Here is an 18,542-nt window from a genome sequence, read left to right on the forward strand (position 1 = left end):
TGGAGCATCCAAAAGTCAGTTATCCAAGAAATATATATTTTTGACCGGCAAGAAAACCAGCCACTTAGTCCGTACGATTCGATTGGGGTACTTGTTGAAGAGAGCGAGCGACATCAATGAACAGTTAATAGAAAGCAATAACCAATTGCCTGTCTTTGTACCAAGCTTCAAGCCAAGACAAGCACAGAAGCATCGAAGGAAAGAAAATTCTTCTGGATAGGAATTTCAACAATCCGAAGAATCGAGTTCAGATGGCGAGAATGCCATTTTGTCGTCTCAAGATAAACCTTGAAGTTCATCCGCGTCTTGCTCGAACACGAAAACGCAAACACAGAAACGCACCGAACCAAGGAAAGACTCAGCAGATTACGAACGGGAAACTGGAGAAAAATTGCGTACAACAGCCCAACAGACAGGAAAGAAGGGCACTCAGTCATAATTGTGAAGCAATAGGTTGCTCGTTCCAGGAGGCATGAGTGAAAAAAACTTGATTCGGTTCAAGCGTTGAAAACAGTCATGTTTTTTAAAGCAAAAGTTAAAAGTTTTAAAAATCCTTCAAATTTTCTTCATGTGAAGTATCGTCCAAACCTTGTGTTTTCACCACAAGATTTAAATTGTTCATGTTGATCTTCAACAGTTGGGAAATCTTTTTCAGATCAAACTGACACAAACTTTTCCATCGAAAATGTTGCTACTAAAGAAGCCAATCGATTTGGAAGTTTGCGAGCCTTCTGATCATCTCCGGCGAAGGCATCATAAACAATTGACTTTCTGAACAAAAGAAAATCGAGAAACGATTGTTTGTGGCTAGCCATTGGGGTCAGCGAATAACGAAAAGCCAGTACGATAAGCTAAAGTAGGACAAGCGAAGCGCTTCTGTTTCACACACTTGAAAACATTGTTCATAGATGTAGGAGACGCAACGAAGGATGCGCGAGATACATGAACGATAGTCATGTTTTTACCAAACGTTGTCCCCAGGATAATAGTTACTGTGTCACATAGCAATGAAAGCACTGAGCAATATTAAGGTGGCGAGAAATTTTACCGAACATTTCCCAAAAAGAATAGTAGTCGATTCTGTGCCACATATTTCAATCTAAGCTCTGAGTAAAAATCAGCCACCTGAATAGCCAGAATGACTACCGAGATTTTGACGGCCCGTAGAGCCAAACAAAAATTGAGAAAAAAAACAACCTAGATCGAAAAGTCTTCCTCAGCGAGAAACAGTGATTAATCCTTTCAATGACTTCACAACAATGCACACAGAAAAACTAGGGAACGTCCAGCCACTCTGCGATATCACAAGTAAGAAAAACCTGGAGCATCCAAAATTCATTCATCCAAGAAAGACAAACTTTTGGCCGGCAAAAAAACCAGCCACTTAGTCGTCCGTGCGAATCGATTGGCTACTCGTTGAGAAGAGCGACATCAAAGAAGAACAGTCAACAGAAAGAAATAACCAATTGCCTGTCTTTATACCACGTTTCAAGCCCAATACGAGCACAGAACCGTTGGAGGAAAGAAAGTTCTGGATAGAACTTGAATCATCCGAAGAATCGGGTTCAGATGGGGAGAATGCCATTTCGTCGTCTCACGATAAACCTCGAAGTTCATCTGTGTCTTGCTCGAACACGAAAACGCAAGCAAAGCAATAGGTTGCTCGTTCCCGGAGGCAAACGATTATTACTTCAAGAACACGGAAAACTGGACTGGGTGTTGAATGAGTAGGATTACAAAAAAGAAAAAATTTTGTGGTTTGTCAGTTTTGTTTCACTGACTATTTCACATCATACTTCAGGCTGAAACTCATCTGCATACGAAACAAACTTTGCGAGCCAAACATGCACTTTATCCAGCGCGCGCAAACAAACTTGATTCGGTTCAAGCGTTGAAAGCAGTCATGTTTTTTAAAGGAAAAGTTAAAAGTTTTAAAAATCCTTCAAATTTTCTTCGTGTGAAGTTTCGTCCAAACCTTGTGTTTTCACCACAAGATTTAAATTGTTCATGTTGATCTTCAACAGTTGGGAAATCTTTTTCAGATCAAACTGACACAAACTTTTCCATCGAAAATGTTGCCACTAAAGAAGCCAATCGATTTGGAAGTTTGCGAGCCTTCTGATCATCTCCGGCGAAGGCATCATAAAAAATTGACTTTCTGAACAAAAGAAAATCGAGAAACGATTGTTTGTGGCTAGCCATTGGGGTCAGCGAATAACGAAAAGCCAGTACGATAAGCTAAAGTAGGACAAGCGAAGCGCTTCTGTTTCACACACTTGAAAACATTGTTCATAGATGTAGGAGACGCAACGAAGGATGCGCGAGATACATGAACGATAGTCATGTTTTTACCAAACGTTGTCCCCAGGATAATAATTAATACTGTGTCACATTGCATTGAAAGCACTGAGCAATATTAAGGTGGCGAGAAATTTTACCAAACATTTCCCAAAAAGAATAGTAGTCGATTCTGTGCCACATATTTCAATCTAAGCTCTGAGTAAAAATCAGCCACCTGAATAGCCAGAATGACTACCGAGATTTTGACGGCCCGTAGAGCCAAACAAAAATTGAGAAAAACAACCTAGATCGAAAAGTCATCCTCAGCGAGAAACAGTAATTAATGCTTTCAATGACTTCACAACAATGCACACAGAAAAACTAGGGAACGTCCAGCCACTCTGCGATATCACAAGTAAGAAAAACCTGGAGCATCCAAAATTCATTCACCCAAGAAAGATAAAATTTTGGCCGGCAAAAAAACCAGCCACTTAGTCGTCCGTGCGAATCGATTGGCTACTCGTTGAGAAGAGCGACATCAAAGAAGAACAGTCAACAGAAAGAAATAACCAATTGCCTGTCTTTATACCACGTTTCAAGCCCAATACGAGCACAGAACCGTTGGAGGAAAGAAAGTTCTGGATAGAACTTGAATCATCCGAAGAATCGGGCTCAGATGGGGAGAATGCCATTTCGTCGTCTCACGATAAACCTCGAAGTTCATCTGCGTCTTGCTCGAACACGAAAACGCAAGCAAAGCAATAGGTTGCTCGTTCCCGGAGGCAAACAATTATTACTTCAAGAACACGGAAAACTGGACTGGGTGTTGAATTATGAGTAGGATTACAAAAAAGAAAAAATTTTGTGGTTTGCCAGTTTTGTTTCACTGACTATTTCACATCATACTTCAGGCTGAAACTCATCTGCATACGAAACAAACTTTGCCAGCCAAACATGCACTGTATCCAGCGCGCGCATACGTATCAGCACAATTCGACTACGAAGAAATCAATGAAGTTCCTATACACTCACCCTTAATGCATTGTGACTGTTGACTTTGAACTAACAGCGTAGAGATTGCGTGAAAAACTCTGATAACAGGGACGAACTAGTCATTTTCAGCAAAGTCCGCGAACTGCCGCATTGCATTTTGAAAGACGTTGTGATATCTGACAACGAGCAAGACCAAAGCCAAGTAAATCAAGCTCAGTTAAACTGGGAGCAAAATACCATTAATTACAAAATGAAGCTCATGATAGTATGAGTGAACAAAACTTGATTCGGTTTAAGCGTTGAAAATAATCATGTTTTAGGAAAAGTTTAAGGTTTTAAAAATCCTTCATTTGTTCTTTATGTGAAGTATCGTCCGAGCCTTGTGTTTTACACCACAATATTTGAATTGTTCATGTTGGTCTTCAACATCAGGGCAATCTTTCTACGCTCAAATTGAAACAAAACTGCTCGATCGAAAATGCTGCCACTAAGGTGGCCAATCGATTTGGAACATTGCGAGTCTTTTGATCATGTCCGAGGCAGGCATCACAAAAAATTGACTTTTTGAACGAAAATCGAAAAACGATTGTTTGTGGCTATCCACTGGGGTCAGCGAATAACGAAAAGCGGGTACGATTAGGACGAGCGAAACGCTTCTTGCTTCATACAATATAAATCACTCTTCATAGATGCGGGCGGAGCAAAAAAGTCAGGAAGGGCGAGAAATATGAACAATGGTCATGTTTTACCGAACATTTCCCAAAAAGAATAGTAGTCGATTCTGTGCCACATATTTCAATCTAAGCTCTGAGTAAAAATCAGCCACCTGAATAGCCAGAATGACTACCGAGATTTTGACGGCCCGTAGAGCCAAACAAAAATTGAGCAAAAAAAAACAACCTAGATCGAAAAGTCTTCCTCAGCGAGAAACAGTAATTAATCCTTTCAATGACTTCACAACAATGCACACAGAAAAACTAGGGAACGTCCAGCCACTCTGCGATATCACAAGTAAGAAAAACCTGGAGCATCCAAAATTCATTCATCCAAGAAAGATTAACTTTTGGCCGGCAAGAAAACCAGCCACTTAGTCGTCCGTGCGAATCAATTGGCGTACTCGTTGAGGAGAGCGACATCAATGAAGAACATTCAACAGAAAGCAATGACCAATTGCCAGTCTTTATACCACGTTTCAAGCCCAATACGAGCACAGAACCGTTGGAGGAAAGAAAGTTCTTCTGTATAGAACTTGAACCATCCGAAGAATCGGGTTCAGATGGGAAGAATGCCATTTCCTCGTCTCACGATAAACCTTGAAGTTCATCTGCGTCTTGATCGAACACGAAAACGCAAGCAAAGCAATTGGTTGCTCGTTCCCGGAGGCAAACGATTATTATTTCAAGAACACGGAAAACTGGACTGGGTGTTGAATTATGAATAGGATTACAATGAAGAAAAAATTTTGTGGTTGATCAGTTTTGTTTCACTGACTATTTTAGATCATACTTCAGGCTGAAACTCATCTGCAAACGGAACAAACATAGCGAGCCAAACACGGACCTTATCCAGCGCGCGCTTACATTTCAGCACAATCCGACTACAAAAAAATCAATGAAGTTCCTATACACTCACCCTGAATGAATTCTGATTGTTGACCTTGAACTGATTGCGTAGCGATTGCGTGAAAGAACTCTGATAACAGGGACGAACTAGTCATTTTCAGCAAAGTCCGCGAACTGCCGCATTGCATTTGGAAAAACGTTTTGATATCTGACAACGAGCAAGACCAAAGCCAAGTAGATGAAGCCTAGTTAAACTGGGAGCGAAATACCATTAATTACAAAATTACGCTCCTGATATTATGTGTGAACAAAACTTGAATCGGTTAAAGCGCTGAAAATAGTCACGATTTTTAAGGAAAAGTTGAAGGTTTTAAAGAATCCTTCAATTTTTCTTTGTGTAGTATCGTCCAACCCTTGCGTTTTGCACTAGTATTTTAATTGTTGTTAATGTTGGTCTTCAACATCAAGTAAAACTTTTGCAGATCAAACTCAAACAAAACCCTCCCCCATCGGGAATTTTGCAACTAAAGAAGCTGACTGAGGAATTTTGCCACTACTTGGATGAAGACAAACGAGAACTTTTGTTCATCTCCGGGCAGGCATCAAAGGAAGTGGACTTTCTGCACGGAAGAAAATCGAGAATGGATTGTGAGGTTTTCAATTGAGGCCAGCGAAAAACAAAAATCGAGTAAGATAAGCTAAAGAAGGAGTAAAACGCTTCTTGTTTCACACACCTGAAAACATTGTTCATAGATGCAGGAGACGCAACGAAAGACAGGCGAGATACATGAACAATAGTCAGAATTTACCGAACGTTGTCCTCGGGATAATAGTTAATTCTGTGTGACTAATTGCATTCCAAGCACTGAGCAAAATTCAGCCTCTTGAAAAGCTGGAATACGACTAAAAAGACTCTGACGGCCCGTAGCGCCAAACAAAACAACCGATATTGAAGTCTTCGGCAACGAGAAAAGGTAATTAATTCCTTCAATGACTTGATATTTAAGTAGAAAATCTAGGGAACGCATAGCCAATCAGCAAAATCAAAGGTATGAAATCTTGGAGCATCCAATAGTCAGTTATCCAAGAAAGATAAACTTTTGGCCGGCAAGAAAACCAGCCACTTAGTCGTCCGTGCGAATCGATTTGCGTACTTGTTGAGGAGAGCGACATCAATGAAGAACAGTCAACAGAAAGCAATAACCAATTGCCTGTCTTTATTGTCTTTATAACACATTTCAAGCCCAATACGAGCACAGAACCGTTGGAGGAAAGAAAAATCTTCTGGATAGAACTTGAACCATCCGAAGAATCGGGTTCAGATGGGGACAATGCCATTTCGTCGTCTCACGATAAACCTCGAAGTTCATCTGCGTCTTGCTCGAACACGAAAACGCAAGCAGAGCAATAGGTTGCTCGTCCCAGGCGGCAAACGATTATTACTTCAACAAGGAAAACTGGATTGGTGTTGAATTATAAATAGGATTGCAGAAAAATTTTGTGGTTTGTCAGTTCTGTTTCACCGACTATTTCACATCATACTTCAGGTTGAAACTCATCTGCATACGAAACAAACTTAGCGAGCCAAACATGGACCTTAACCAACGCGCGCATAAATTTCAGCACAATCCGAATAGGAAGAAATCAATGAAGTTCTTATAAACTCACCCTGAATGCATTGACATTGTTGGCATTGAACTGAGAGCATAGTTTGCGTGAAAGAAGTCTGATAACAGGGACTACCTAGTCATTTTCACTAAAGTCCGCAAACTACCGCACTACGTTTTGAGAGACGTTGTGACAACTGACGATGAGCAATACCAAAGCCAAGTAGATCAAGCTCAGTTTAACTGGGAGCGAAATAGCATTAATTACAAAATTACGCTCACGATATTATGAGTGAATGAAACTTGATTCGGTTCAAGCGTTGAAAATAGTCATGTTTTTTAGAGAAAAAATGAAGGTTTTTTCACACGAAACAAAATCGAGAACGGATCGTTTGCTATTGGGATCAGAAAATAGTCATGTTCTACTGAACGTTGTCCCAAAAAGTATAATAGTCAATTCTGTGTCACATATTGCATTCCAAACACTAATGAACATTCAGCCTCTTGAAAATCTAGAATTTGACCACGGAGATTTTGACCGCCCATGGCGCCAGACAAGAACTGAGCAAATAAAACAACGATTATCAAAAGTCTTTGGCAACGAGAAAAAGTAATTAATCAACTCAATGGCTTGATATCAAAGTCGAGAAAATAAAGGGAACGCCCATCACAAGTAAGAAAAACTTGGAATATCCCAAAAGTCATTTAATCAAGAAAGATAAAGTTTTGGAGGCAAGAAAACCAGCTACTTAGACCGTGCGATCCGATTGGAGTGCTCGTCGAAGAGAGCGACATCAATGAAGAACAGTCAACGAAAAAAACCCAATTGCCTGTTTTTGTACCACATTTCAAGCCAACGCAAGCACAGAAGTGTCGGAGGAAAGAAAGTTCTTCTGGATAGGAAGTTGAACCATCCGAAGAATCGATTTCAAATGTGGAGAATGCAATTTCACTTCAAAGAGTTCTAAGGTTGTGTCGTCGCAAGATAAACCTTGAAGTTTATATGCCTCTTGCCTGAGCACAAACACAAAATCAAACCAAGAAACGCGCCGAATCAACGAAAGATTCAACAGATAACTAACGGAATACTAAAGAAGAGTTGCGTACAACAACCCATCAAAGAGAGGGAAGGGCACTCAGTCATAGTTGTGAAGCAAAAGGTTGCTCATGCAGGAGGCAAACGATTATTACTTCAAGAACACGGAAAACTGGACAGGGTGCTGAATTATGAATCGGATTGTAAAAACGTGAAAATTTTTCTGGTTTGTCAATTCTGTTTCACTGACTATTTCACATTATACTTCAGGCTGAAACTCGTCTGCATACGAAACAAACTGAGTGAGCCGAACATTGTCATTACCCAGTGCGCGCTTGCAATTCAGCACAATCCCAATACGAAGAGATCAATGAAATTCCTATGAACTCAACCTGAGTACGTTGTGGTTGTTGTCCTCAAACTGACAGCATAGACATTGCCTGGAAAAAGTCTGACAACAGGATTACCTAGTCATTTTCAGCAAAGTCCGCGAACTGCCGAATTGCGTTTTGAAAGACGTTGTGATATCTGACAACGAGCAAGACCAAAGCCAAGTAGATCAAGCTCAATTAAACTGGGAGCGAAATACCATTAATTACAAAATTAAGTTCACAATATTGTGTGAACGAAACTTGATTCGGTTCTAGCCGTGAAAATAGTCATATTTTTAGAGAAAAGTTGAAGGTTTTGAATCCTTCAATTTTTCTTTATGTTTAGTGTCGTCCAACCCTTGTGTTTTGCACCACACCATTTAAATTGTTCATGTTGGCCTTCAACATCAGGGGAACCTTTTTCAGATCAAACAAAACTGCTAGATCAAAAATGTTGCCACTAAGGAAGCCAATCGATTTGAGAAGGTAGCGAGAAAAGCACGAACAAGCGGCATTTGAGACCTTAGCGCGTTAGCGATGAAGTACTCGAATCAAGACAAATGAGACATGTTGTCTCCGGAGCAGGAATCAGAAAAAGAACTGACATTTGCACAAAGAAAATCGAGAAAGGATCGTTTGTGGTTTGCTATTGGGGTAAGCAAATAACGAAAATCGAGTACGATAAGCTAAAGGAGGACGAGCGAAACGCTTCTTGCTTCATACATTTGAAAACATTGTTCATTGATGCAGGAGACGCAACCAAGTCAGGATGGGCGAGATACATTAACGATGGTCATGTTTTACCAAACGCTGTCCAAAGCAGGATGGTAGTCAATTCTGTGTCACATTGCATTCCAAGCACTGAGTAAAATTCAGCCTCTGAATAGCTAGAATACGACTACGAAGACTCTGACGGCCCGTGGCGCCAAACAGGAACTGAGCAAACAAAACAACCGATATCGAAGTCTTCGGCAACGAGAAAAGGTAATTAATCCCTTCAATGACTTGATATCAAAGCAGAGAAAAACAAGGGAACGCCTAGCCACTCAGCAATATCAAAATAGGAAAAACTTGGAGCATCCGAAATTCATTCATCCAAGAAAGATATACTTTTGGCCGGCAAGAAAACCAGCCACAGTCCGTGCGATTCGATTGGCGTCCTAGTTGAAGAGAGCGAATTATTTGAAGGGTTCAAAACCTACAGAAAACTGTTGCTGGAGGAGAAAATGAGCAAAGACAGCACAGTATCATTAGCACTTATATTGAGGGAAATCAATGTCACCAAACGTCTATACGCTGCAACGAATTTCTGAATGGATAAAATGATAGAGGCAAGCAGCGCAGGAGTCCAAAGTCTTGTCAATATCTTATCAATGACATCGTGGCAACGAAAAGTGGACAGCCTCCAGGTAACACTAGCTCTTCGTGATCTGCGAAAACTGATGACTGGAAATTTCAAAACGATTCAGCAAAGAGTAGTCAAAGAAAGCATTCCGACACTAAATGAAGCAAAGGAACTCGGAGAAGGAATCTATGGATTCTAAGCTCTACAAGGATGATATCACTAAAAAAATGTATAGAACCATCCAAAATTGCTTAATGACTCTTCTTATAATGCGGAACATTAGGAGCACATGAGATTGCTTTCATAGAGGAATCCTTTCTTGAAGGACTGCATGTTGACAGTGAGAGAGGTTTCCATGCCTTTTAGCCCTGTCCAAAAGAACTCGGGGCCAAAAGAACTCGGATGTTGCTGAGCGAAAGGCATCATTGTAGAGCAATTGAAAGGCAGCCATAAACCGTTCATGTCTTTGCCGTGAAAGTGATCGGTAAGTACTTGGATGTACAGATGAAAGTGTCAGGGAGTCATGCAAAGTACTGTCTGACACCCCTCGGCATCATAATGATGACAAATTGACAGCAGATCGAGTCTTGGACCTTATAAAGAACTATTTTAGATCCATTTCGCGACAGTTAAATTGCCAGTTTTCGTCTAAAAACTTTAGAAAACTGATGAAATCGGTGTGGCTGATGATCATGAGCTTCCTACAGTTGTGCGGGAGTACATCAACAAACATTTATGCCATGGGGCTGCAACCGGCAAGAGCAGCTATGAGATAAACACCAATGCTTTAATGCACTCCCGAATAACAACAGCATTGGAAAAAGGGTTCAATTCCATTGATCAATCAACTTCTCGGGAAATTACAGAAGGACCCGACTCTAATTCCCGCCACCAGCTCAATCAATAACGAGCATTCTGATGGCGATGTGAGGATGGAGGACGTTCAAGGTGGTGTTAGTGAACAGCCAGAAGGAGAACCAATAGAACGTCAAATTTGTGAGGACGATTTACTAAGTGATGCTTCGACGGATGAAGACGACGATATAAGCGATTCCACCGGAGCTAGAGAGAGGTCAACGCTCAGAGAAGAGAACAAATTTGACTTCCTGAAAACTCGAAAGCAGCGAGAAGGGAGAAAAGTATACAGCCAATGAGTATACTTTCAGATGGCTGCCTTCGCTATATGTGCGTTACGATGAGGAGCAGCTGAAAAACCAACTGTGCAAGGAAGTCAACGATGAGTCACGAATGTCTTCAAGCAGAAGAAACCTGGAAGAAGCACACGACGAAAGATTGAAGATCAGAAAATTGAAATGATGAACAAAACTGAAAACTCAGCATAGCAATGAAACTTTCTTTATTCTGAGACTTCTGAAACCAAACAGCTAAGCTAGCCTGCAAGGTTATATGATAAGTTTTCCAGGCACATTGTTTTATTTCTTGAACTTATTTTTCTTATATCAAATCATTAGCTTAAGATTTGTCGCAAAGAAAATCATTTTTTTAATGTTTCTCGGATTTAATCATCAGAAAATCAATTCAAATAATAATTCAAAACCTAAATAACTTAATTATCAATTTTAACAAATTTAAATGATTCAACTTAGATCATTTTATGATTATTTTTGTGTTCTTTTCCAACAAAGGTTTTACTATCAATACACATTAATTTTGATCTTTGGAATTGTTGTCACCAGTTGTTTTATGTAATGAAACTTGTTCTGATGGAGTAACTTGCTAACTTCATTATTGTTTTGTTAACCAGTTCAATGGGGAAGAGAATGTCGGGATTCCGCCATTGCCTGTTCCCAAGCGCATGACGAGATAAAGAGGAGGGACTCGCATTCAGTAACGAGTATGCCAACCACGACTGTCACGATTCATTGGCATTGATAGTGACATTAACGAAAAAAGCAGCAACGACCACATCATTCACATCAACCTATAGGATGTGGTCTTACAGAAAATTTGGATTGGTAGGCGAGCCAACATCACACGAGTGGTCGACGGTAGGTTCTGCGGGAGGTCTTTGACGAAGATAAGGAAACACAACAAAAATGGGAGAGAACTGAGTACGACCGGGAGATTGGTAAGCTCACCGGCATCATCGTCAAAGGCAGCAACAAAAAACTGCCTCAGTTAATAAGAGGCAGGCCACCCGACATCCATCGCCATAAAAGGATGTCGACTCCATGATTACCGAAAAATCATCAACAACAATTTAGATAACGAAACCTATAGCAAGAATGATAACAAAAAACACGGCAGCAACGACAACATAATCGACGTCAACGACAGCATGAACGCGACAGCGAGAGCAACGAAAAGATAACAGCAAAATCCATGGCAAATAGCGACAGCGATAGCAACAACAACGACAGTGGCGACACCGACAGCAACGACAACGGTGAGCGACATCAATGACAAAGATAGCAGCTACAACATCAACGACAACGGACCAGCAACAACAGCAACCATGACAGCTAGAGGAACAATAACAGCAGCGACAGCACTAACGACAGCAACTGCATGAGCGATAACGGCAGCGACGGCAACGAAAGCTACAGCAACGAAAACGACAGCAACAACAGCTATATTAACGGCAACGACAAAGATAGATGACATCAACAGCAAGGACACCAGCGACAATGGCAGAGACGACAGCAACGAAAACAACATCAAAAACAATAGCGACAACGACAGCTACATCATCGACCATATCAACAACATCAACGACAGCTACGTAGTAGTAGTAGTAGTAAAGGCTTTAGGATTTAAACATAAATAAATCCAAGGGTTTGTTAGACCCACATGAGTTCAGTCCAAAGGTAGTTTTAGTTTAGTCTAGTTTTTTTCCAGTTATTGCAGTGGTCACATTTGCAAACAATTCGCCAAGTGCATTTGTCCCTCTTGTCATATTTTTTCAGAAAGTAGTCCCAGTAGATTTTGGAGATGGTGTCTTTATTGAGATATTTTCCGTAGCTGGTGTACACTCTGATAATAATATTGTATAATAATTTTGTACGATGGAAGAAGTTTTCATCGGTTTTGTAGAGTCGATTCGTTCCGATCGTCAGTTCTCCTCTTGTATGCTGTCGAGTTTTATCTTCGGTGACTCTAGGTAGATCAACAACAACGTCGTATTCGTTTCTATCCAATGATATCAGAAGCAGGAGATTGTGCATTTCGACATATAAGCTGAGAGGCAGCAGCTTTAGCTGTAGAAGTCGATCTTTGTATTCAAAACTTGCATTCAGTATCCACTTGGTAGCAATTTCTTGCACCCTTTCAAACTTCGCAAGATTCGACTTGTTCAGCTGCCATGCTTGAGAGCAGTAGGTCAGGACTGGCACAACGTAACCAACGTAAGAATTTAGCTTACTGTTTCGCGTGCTGTTTGTAGACAGGTTTCGTTTCAGTTGGAACAGTGCACTTAATCCCTTCTTCGTTCTCGTGGTACAGTTATCGTTCCACGTGAGATTTGAGGTGATCCATAGTCCTAGGTCGCGCTGAAGATTCGTCGGTTCAATTTCAAGGTTGTCTATTGCTGCTGTCAAAGTGCCTTTTATGTTGAGGAGCTTGCATTTAGAGGTGTTCAGTTGCATTTTGTTTTCGGAGCACCAATTCTGTATAGTCATGGCACCAATCGTGAGTTGGCTCTGAGTCAGTGCAATTATCTTGAAATCATCGGCATATCCAAAACTTTCACAATTTGACACTGAAGCTGGTAGATCATTTATGAACAGCAGAAAGAGCAGTGGTCCGAGAATGGAGCCTTGTGGAACTCCACTGCTGACACTTACTGGAGTGGATGTTTCCGCATTTATTTTAACATATTGCTCCCTGTCGCTCAAGTAGGAGCTTATGAGTTGCAACAACTTTCCGCCAATGTCAAAGGACTGGAGTTTCGGTATAAGCAAGTCATGCGGTACTTTATCGAAGGCCTTAGCAAAGTCGAGATACAGAATTGTCAGGTTGTCTACTGTGGGGTCATCGTACTTTTGGTAAATTGAATCAAGGTAGACCAACAATTGTACCACTGCTGACCTATTTTTTCGGAATCCATATTGGTTTTCGTGTAGGCGGTGTTGGCAAAACTTGTATAGTGTGTTGAAGATGAGACGCTCAAGGACTTTTGACACACAGCAGAGTAAACTAATCGGTCGATAACAAGTAGTGTCTGATTTGTTTCCCCTTTTGAACACTGGCGTAACTTGACTGATTTTCCAGTATCTGGGGAAGATTCCTTTATTCGAGATTGTTTGGAATAGGAGGAGGAGTGACTTGCTGAGTGAGAAGGCGCACTTTTTCAAAACAATGTTTCCGATGTTGTCAGGTCCCGTAGACTTGTTCAGAGTTAAGTGTTCCAATATGTGCTGGATTTCGGTTTCGGAGAAAAGGAGACTATTGAGGCCTCTGTTCTCAAAAGTTATGCAGTGATGTTGCTTCTCGTTGAAAACACTTTGGAAAAACTGATTGAATAATTTGGCCTTTTCTTGGTCAGTTTCGGCTTTTTGAGTGGACAGAGTGACGACAGGAGGAACGTTTGGTGACTTGCGAACACAACGTAGGTACTTCTGGATGTTGCTGAACTGTCGACTTTGAAAGATTTCGGTTTCAAACATTTTCAAATCTTCATTTGTGGCTTCTTTTATTTGACGCTCCATTTTCTTCAACTTCAGGAGTTTTGACAAGACCGGAGAGACCCATTGCTTCTTTTTTGTAGCTAACTTCTTCATCAGGTGTGAGGTACGGCTGGATACCCAAGGTGGAAGCGTTGACCTGTGTCTTGTAACTTTCGGAATGAAATGATCGATGAGGCTGAAGATCCATTCGTACCATTTTTTGACAAGGAAATCGAGATTACTGAAACAGTAAGGGTTGAAAGGACTGTCTACTATAGCCTTATTCAATTCGTCCCAATCCGCTTTCTTAAAGGCATATTTGACTTGATGAGGAATGTATAGTTCGCTATGGAATGCGTTTACTGTAACACTGACCGGTAGATGATCAGCACATGGCTTGCCGTTTAGTGCGTAACAGTTGTAAAGATAGGTGTCAAGATCAGTTTTGACAATCTGGTCAGGGTTGTTGGCCAGAATGACGTCTAACTGAAGATTTGAGTAGTTCAGGAAATTGTATTCCGAAAGAGCATCCAGAACAGCGTTTTCACACTCGGAATTGGAGCTCATGTTGTTCCAGTCTGTTTTGGAGAAGTTGATGTCTCCACAAATGAACACGCCTTGGTAGCCTATTCTTTTAGCATGATTTGATATTTTGGAGAGCAGAATTTCTAACTGTTGCGGCGACCAGGTGTAGTCGCTGTCTGATGGGGGGCTGTACAAACAGCATATGAGAGTCGGCTGTGGTTTTGTTTGTACACTAATCACCACAATATCCTCAAGATGTAGGTCAATCAAAATTTGTTCGTGCATAATAGTCGATCTGATTGCTATAAGTACGCCACCGTGTTTCGTTTCGTGTTCGCATGGTATTCTGTCATTTCGGTAGATCGTGTATGCAGGTAGGAAGAGCGAATAGTTTTGAACATCAGGAGTCAGCCATGTTTCAGTGAGGCATAAAATGTCATAGCTTCGCGTTGACAAGCAGTCTGAGAACTTCAGGCGACGCTCAAATTTCATCAGACTCCTTACATTGAACGAAAGCATTTCGAGTGTGTATAGTCACCAGTTGATACCAGTATTCTCTTTTTGTGCGTTTTCAAAGACAACCCAGTTGTCTCCAACTTTATGCTCCACCTTGAGATTTCTAATACGAACTTGCCTGCTATTGTAATTATGATTGTCAATGAGATCACGGCGAATGCGCAGACATTCATTTTCTTTTTTCGCGTCCGTTGCAGACAGCTCAGGACTTATGAAGATTGGTTGTTCGTAGGCCTTTAGCAGGTGAGCTGATTTCAGAATCAGGTCTTTACTTATGATGTTTTCCATGCAAACAAGTATAGTGCGTGCCCCTTTTTTGTCAGGGTCAAATTTACCGAGACGATGAATTTTGCTCATGCGTTTGTCTTTGATTTTCAAGAAGTCTAGGATTTGCTCAACCGATTCGATGTCGGAATGCATACGCTCGTCTGGTGTTTTGGTTCTACTCTCAGGTATACCTCTTATTCGAATTCCCAGACCAGGAATGTTGTTTGCATTTGACACGTCGCGAATTGTGCTACCGGGCAGTTTTCCAACAGCTTGTGCATAACTCTTGGGAGCAGTTGACTTTAATTCGGTCAAGTCTTTCTTTACATTTTCGATCATTGCATTTGAGTTTTCAATGATTTGCTGGAACTTTTTCATTTGTTCTCGGAGGTCTGTTAGATCGTCTTCCAATTTCGACTGTTCAGCAGGTTTTAAAATGGACTTATGTGTCTTATTTTCACTGCATTCGTTACAGATGTGAAGCAGATTTGCTTCTAACTTGACAAGGACTTCAATACTGGACTGTTCGAAGCCTGTGCAGTCGGGTGTCATGTGCATTGCTTATGCAGTCGGGTGTCATGTACATCATCAACAGCAACACTAACGACAGCAACAACCACAACAACAACGATAGGTACATCAACAACATCACAGATAGCTACTTCAAGGACAATAACAACGACAGTGACGACAACGACAGCTACAACGACGACAGTAACAACGAGAGGAATTGTTGTGACAGCAACGGCGACGAAAGCAATGACAAAGACACCGACGGAAACAACATCAACGACAGCACTGACAAAGACAGTGACAACAAGGACATCAATGAAAGCGACAACAACGACGACATTGACAGCATCGAAAACCCCCATCATCAACGACAACGGCCACATAATTGAGGATGAGGAGACACGACGATGGGAGGGGAATTTCAGTTCCCTGCGAGATCTTCGACGAGGATGCGGAAACACGACCAAGATGGGAGAAGTCAGTTCTGCACACGCTTGGTAAGCTTACCAGCTCCATCGCTAAAGGCTGCAATAGAAAACAAGACTTTTTCAGAAAACTTCCTCAGTCAAAAGAGGCAAACCACCCGACATCTATCGTCATAATTGGATGTCAGCACGACAATTACCAACATCCCAAAACGTGTCGGTGGATGGTAATTTCACCATTGCCTGGTCCCCAGTCCAGGATTAAAAAAGAGTAGGGTCACCAAAGAAAACAACAGATGAAAATGTGCTACCGGGGGTGTGATCCCAATGGACGGAACAGTGAGCCCCCACTATGAATCATCACAGCATCATATGTAAAATTACCGCAAAAATACATGCTCATAGCATCGTCAAACAGAAACACGGCACTATAACTCTTTTAGAGCTGCGTCATGTAAGTTAATTTGTTATGAATCTAGTCTCCCCTCCCGCATATGACACTGCAAGAACTATCAATGGAAAGGTGTTAACTCCAAAAATTGCCTCTAAAGTAATTAGTTTAAGATCAACCAACCAGAGCACGGGAAATATTCGGCTTAAATCTCATTTTATCGCATTCTGCTCTTCGCGTTCGGCTCTACCGGCGTCCTACGTTTTCTCCTATGGCTAATTCGAGGGGTGGAAACTGACAGAAGAAAGATATCAATTCAAAACTCTGAGCAAAGATTTAGACTAAAATGAGCAAATAGATAAGGAACACAACAAATTCGTTGCGCCCCCAGCCCTTTCATGGATTAATTACCTGAATATCATGTTTCTTTTGATCTGATTTGATTCCACTGGTTTGGGGTATTGGTCTTCCTTTGGTAACGCATTCACCTTTGAAAGCTTCGAGTGTGTCTCCATAATTAGCGTAATCCAGGTACTGAAACATGCTAGCTCTACGACTCGAAGAAATTTGAGTGATTTCAATCAACCAGTTTGTTATCAAATACATTAGGTAGGGAGTTGAAAGTTAAGAAGATGATTAACGCTATACCTCAACAACAATATTGTTCAAGTCTTGCTCGTAGCCTCCATTGCTTTTCTCTGGCATTTCTTCTGAAATTGAGAAAATTATCCTTTAGAAAACAACAACAAACAGAAATTGGCTTCTTTCTCCACTGTCTGATCACCTTGACGGTCTTGAAAAACAAGGTTTTGCAAATTTATCTCAGATTATAATTAAGCCAATTAAGCGGCTTTCGTTGACATTCACATAAGCAATTAAAAAATGGTTTGACGTTTTTCGTTATTAAAAGATGGTTTGATTTTTCCGTTATTCCCGTAGTACGTTATACAATCCCGGATACAGAGCAAAAGCAATAATAATAAAAATTTGTTTTCTTCAGAGTAACATTTGAGGAAAAAATTTAAGTAAAGCTTTTGAATAGTTGCTTTATTGAGGCTAGTTCCAAAACTGGCATATCATATCGAAGAGTGTAGTTGTACAGCAGTGAAAAAGAAGAGTGTAGATGTCAATTAACGTACAACCGGAGGGGAACATTTTTTGCACATGGTAATGAAGCGTTCCATGAAGCATTGACAAAAAATGAAGAAATTTGGGAATGTAATCAATATCCTAGGCATTGGGTGGGGAATATTGTCAAGGATACAATTAACCAGCTGCGAATGAAAGAACAAAGAAAAGGACATAGATATAACGCGGGTGTAAACAACAGGAAAATACTGAGAAACTGCAATTTGTATTATAGTACAGAGGCAACATCTCTAATGAATTTGTAAAGAACAAAATTCATCCTGTACAGACGATTTTCACCACTCGGAAACTTAAGAGCTGTTTACCTAGCCTCAAGTCTAGCTTTGATAAGGATCTCAAATCCCACGTGGTTTATGAACTCAGTTGTAATGGATGCAAATCCATCTATGTAGGGCAGACATGCTGACATATTACCACAAAGTTTGCAGAGCATGTTAAGGCGGACTCACCGACGAGATTTCATGCAATCGAGTGCAACGGTGATAAAACAGCTTTCCAGTGGAAGATATTAGACCAATACAGCAACCAATCTAAGTTAATGACACTAGAGCCGCTCTATATAAGAACACTGAAACCAGCCATCAACAAGCGCGAAGAATACCGAACACGAGAATTGACACTGAAAGCTTAGTTTGAAGATGAAAATCCAAATTGAGAGACACCTTACAAAACGAAAATTTCAACTTTACAATTGAACAAAACCAAAGTAAGTTTAAAGCAATATATGTAGTTTTTTTAAAAAAAAACATGTCGATATGCATCTGCTACATCAAATCGAAAATTTATATTTGCTCAGATGTAAATATTTTGTAGATACGATTGTAGACATGTAAAAATTCGTTTAAAATTTCCTTGAATGATTGATTTTATTGATTTGCATTTTATTTTCTGGCTTTTCATTTTAGCATTTTGCATTGTTTATAAACTGACGATGAAC

At 40.6% G+C, this 18,542-nt stretch overlaps 1 protein-coding gene across 3 annotated transcripts in view; it reads right to left on the minus strand.

The window, feature by feature from the left end:
- LOC142350886 (lisH domain-containing protein ARMC9-like) overlaps nt 1-17,187 on the minus strand; it is a 100,833-nt gene extending 83,646 nt beyond the window's left edge. For all 3 annotated transcript variants that reach the window (XM_075402870.1, XM_075402871.1, XM_075402869.1), the window contains exons 1-2: nt 17,105-17,187; nt 16,868-16,990 (exon numbers count right to left, since the gene is read on the minus strand). In XM_075402870.1, coding sequence (XP_075258985.1) covers nt 16,868-16,990; nt 17,105-17,161 — 180 coding nt within the window. In that variant the 5' untranslated portion in view covers nt 17,162-17,187. The remainder of the gene's footprint in view (nt 1-16,867; nt 16,991-17,104) is intronic.
- Between the last annotated feature and the right edge of the window lie 1,355 nt (nt 17,188-18,542).

Source organism: Convolutriloba macropyga, chromosome 12 (genome assembly GCF_964194025.1).
Source record: "Convolutriloba macropyga chromosome 12, txConMacr16.3, whole genome shotgun sequence".
NCBI classification, from domain to species: Eukaryota; Metazoa; Xenacoelomorpha; order Acoela; family Convolutidae; genus Convolutriloba; species Convolutriloba macropyga.